The 2,397-nt window shown below is 54.5% G+C and overlaps 1 protein-coding gene across 1 annotated transcript; it reads left to right on the plus strand.

Moving 5' to 3' along the window:
• LOC110430416 (vegetative cell wall protein gp1-like) lies at positions 1,188–1,798 on the plus strand. The gene is made up of 2 exons (XM_021448090.1): positions 1,188–1,639; positions 1,774–1,798. Exons 1-2 carry the CDS (start codon positions 1,188–1,190, stop codon positions 1,796–1,798), a joined length of 477 nt encoding a protein of 158 aa, XP_021303765.1.

The following is a 2,397-nucleotide window of genomic DNA, read 5'->3' on the forward strand; positions in this document are numbered from 1 at the left end:
TAGATATCACAGAAAGTGTGTGTGTTTTCAGAAGTCCAGTTGGCCCTGCTAGTTTCATGCTGAAATAGACATGTGTAAAAAACATTCGCACAGCGGGAACACATAGTACACGTAAGACATTGGACAACAGCTAAGTGCAGCGAAAGTGTGTAATAGACATGCATCAACGGAATGTAAATAAGCTTAGAAAGGGATAATGGACAGTTACCGGGATTCTAGGGTTTGGGATGTCGTCGCTGTCGTCCAACGTGTCCGACGGAGGCGACTGCCGGAAGCGACGTTGTCTTCCAGCTTGGGCACGCGGGGCGCTTGGAGGACCCATACGAACAGGGCCATCTGGATCCGTGGACCCGAGACGACGTCGTCCGGACCCTCGAAGTGTCGTTGTCCCGCCGCGAGCCGCGCGGAAGGCAGGTGCAGCACCGGTGTTGGGGGCCGGCACGCGAACGGGCAGAGGAGCGGATGTGATGTCGGCTCCGCCTTCTTCAGGACCGGATCTGAACGTGTCGCCAAATGCGTCGAGGCTGGGCCACCCTTCGCCGGCGTTGAGGTCGAGGTTGGAGAACCCTAGGTGGCTTGGGGTCGGGGTTGGCGCTGGAGCGGAGCGCTGGCGCGAGGACGAAGCAGCTCGGAACGACGGCGCTTCGGAGAGGAAGTCGCGGGCGGTGCGGTCCTCGACGTAGTCGCCGGCGTAGGTGTTGTCGTGGCCGAAGAACTCGTCGGCGTTGAAGGCGTCGCCGTGGTAGCCGTCGCCGTTGAAGCCGTCCATGGCGCCTACTGTGCGACCAAGAGCACCGGATCTACACGCGTTCGCGGCGGATCTGCACCTACAGCCGGTGGATCTGGAGGAGGAAGGTGTAATGGCGCGCCTGAACGGCCGGGGAAGAGAGGGAGAGGTTGAGCGGCGGCGGCGAGATGAGGAGAAGAGCTAGGGTTTCAGCCGGGTCGCGATAGGGAGAGCGGCGGCGGAGGGGAGAAGAGCTAGGGTTCAGCCACGCGAGAAAAACGGCCGGTCCACGCTTATATACGAGCCGGTGAGCACAGTATTTTCTGGTGAACAGTAAGGCCCGAAAACTGAAATTTTGGCCCAGGCCCGTTTAGTTCCGAAAAACGGAAAAGTAGCCCACAGGCCGAAATCTTTTCGGTTTTCGCCTGATCTAAACAAGGCCTTAGTATGAAAACCCTAGATGTATTCATTCACGCGCCGCCCTCTCCCTGCCTCCCCGATTGGAGCCGCCGCCCACCCATCTCACCCAACCCCAGCCCCCTCCCACCCTGCGCCGCCAAGCGCACGCCGCCCGGTCCTCCTTAGTCCTCCCCCACGCCGCCCACCCCTGCAGGAAGCGCACGCTACCCGGCCATCCACCCGCCCTACGCCGCTCGAATACCTGGAGGATTGGACGGAGGAAGACCCGCCCGTCCCTGCTCCCTTCCTGCGACGGCTGCAGGTCCTACGCACTGAAGGAAGCCGCCTGCTCTCTACCTATGCCTTGCCTGGTGGATTGGACAGAGGTAGCCCGCCCTCCCCTACTCCCTTCCTGCGGCCCCCCTGCTCCATTCGTGTGAGGATTGGACGGACAAAGCTCCGCCCACTGAAGGTTGAGATGAAGCTGCAGCGATCGAGGAAGTCACACGTGAGGTGAGATATTTTTTCCCCTCCACTCCCATTCTTTCTAGGTGGTGGAATTCTTGGGGGCTGGTGAGACTCCCTGGCCGGACTGTTTCTACACTATGCCTGTATTGAACCTGTTGATTCTGATTTGCTGAACGCAGTGATAATGGTGGGGCGACACTATAGATCGATAGGTCTCCTAGTAGCAGGTGGCGTTGGAAAGGATTCTGTGTTGCTTGATGTTCCTACCTGGTTGTATTGTTGTTATTCACTGACCTCTGTGCCTGCCTGTGAGATCCAAACAATGGCTTTGTCCTAAGAGTTTGTACCAATCTGCTTGTCCTAATTAGCGATAGTAAAGGGATAAATAATAGCACATTGTGTCCAAAATAATTATTTTAGAGGCCAAGTAGTACACAAGGAAGAATTTAGGCTTTTGTTTTTTTTTCTAATAATGAATCAGAATAACCATAAGATGACTCGTGTAATGCCAAGTCCAAGTGATAGCAACTCTACATGTTCTGGTGGCAAGTGCTGAAATCTAAAATTAAGTTTCTTTAATTCTCTTGGCATCGATTGGTGATTATGTGCAGCAGTTATGTTCCTAGCTATTTATTAGTGATGTTAACTTGACATGAACTGTTCTTCTTTGCTCCTGGTATGGAAAGGGTGGAAATTAGCTTGACCATGCCTGAATCTATATAGTTTCAGTGAGCAGGCAGACTGCTATCTGAATCTTGTATTTGAGTGTTGGTTTGGTTTCAGTACAGTCAGGTGGTTCACAT

Source organism: Sorghum bicolor, chromosome 9, assembly GCF_000003195.3.
Source record: "Sorghum bicolor cultivar BTx623 chromosome 9, Sorghum_bicolor_NCBIv3, whole genome shotgun sequence".
Classification (NCBI taxonomy): domain Eukaryota; kingdom Viridiplantae; phylum Streptophyta; class Magnoliopsida; order Poales; family Poaceae; genus Sorghum; species Sorghum bicolor.

What these genes read in the sequence shown, in the direction of transcription:
- LOC110430416 (XM_021448090.1), top strand. Translation starts at nt 1,188, where the DNA reads ATGTATTCATTCACGCGCCGCCCTCTCCCTGCCTCCCCGATTGGAGCC. An exon ending in TCGAGGAAGTCACACGTGAG is followed by an intron (nt 1,640 to 1,773) that starts GTGAGATATTTT and finishes TGCTGAACGCAG; the next exon opens with TGATAATGGTGGGGCGACAC.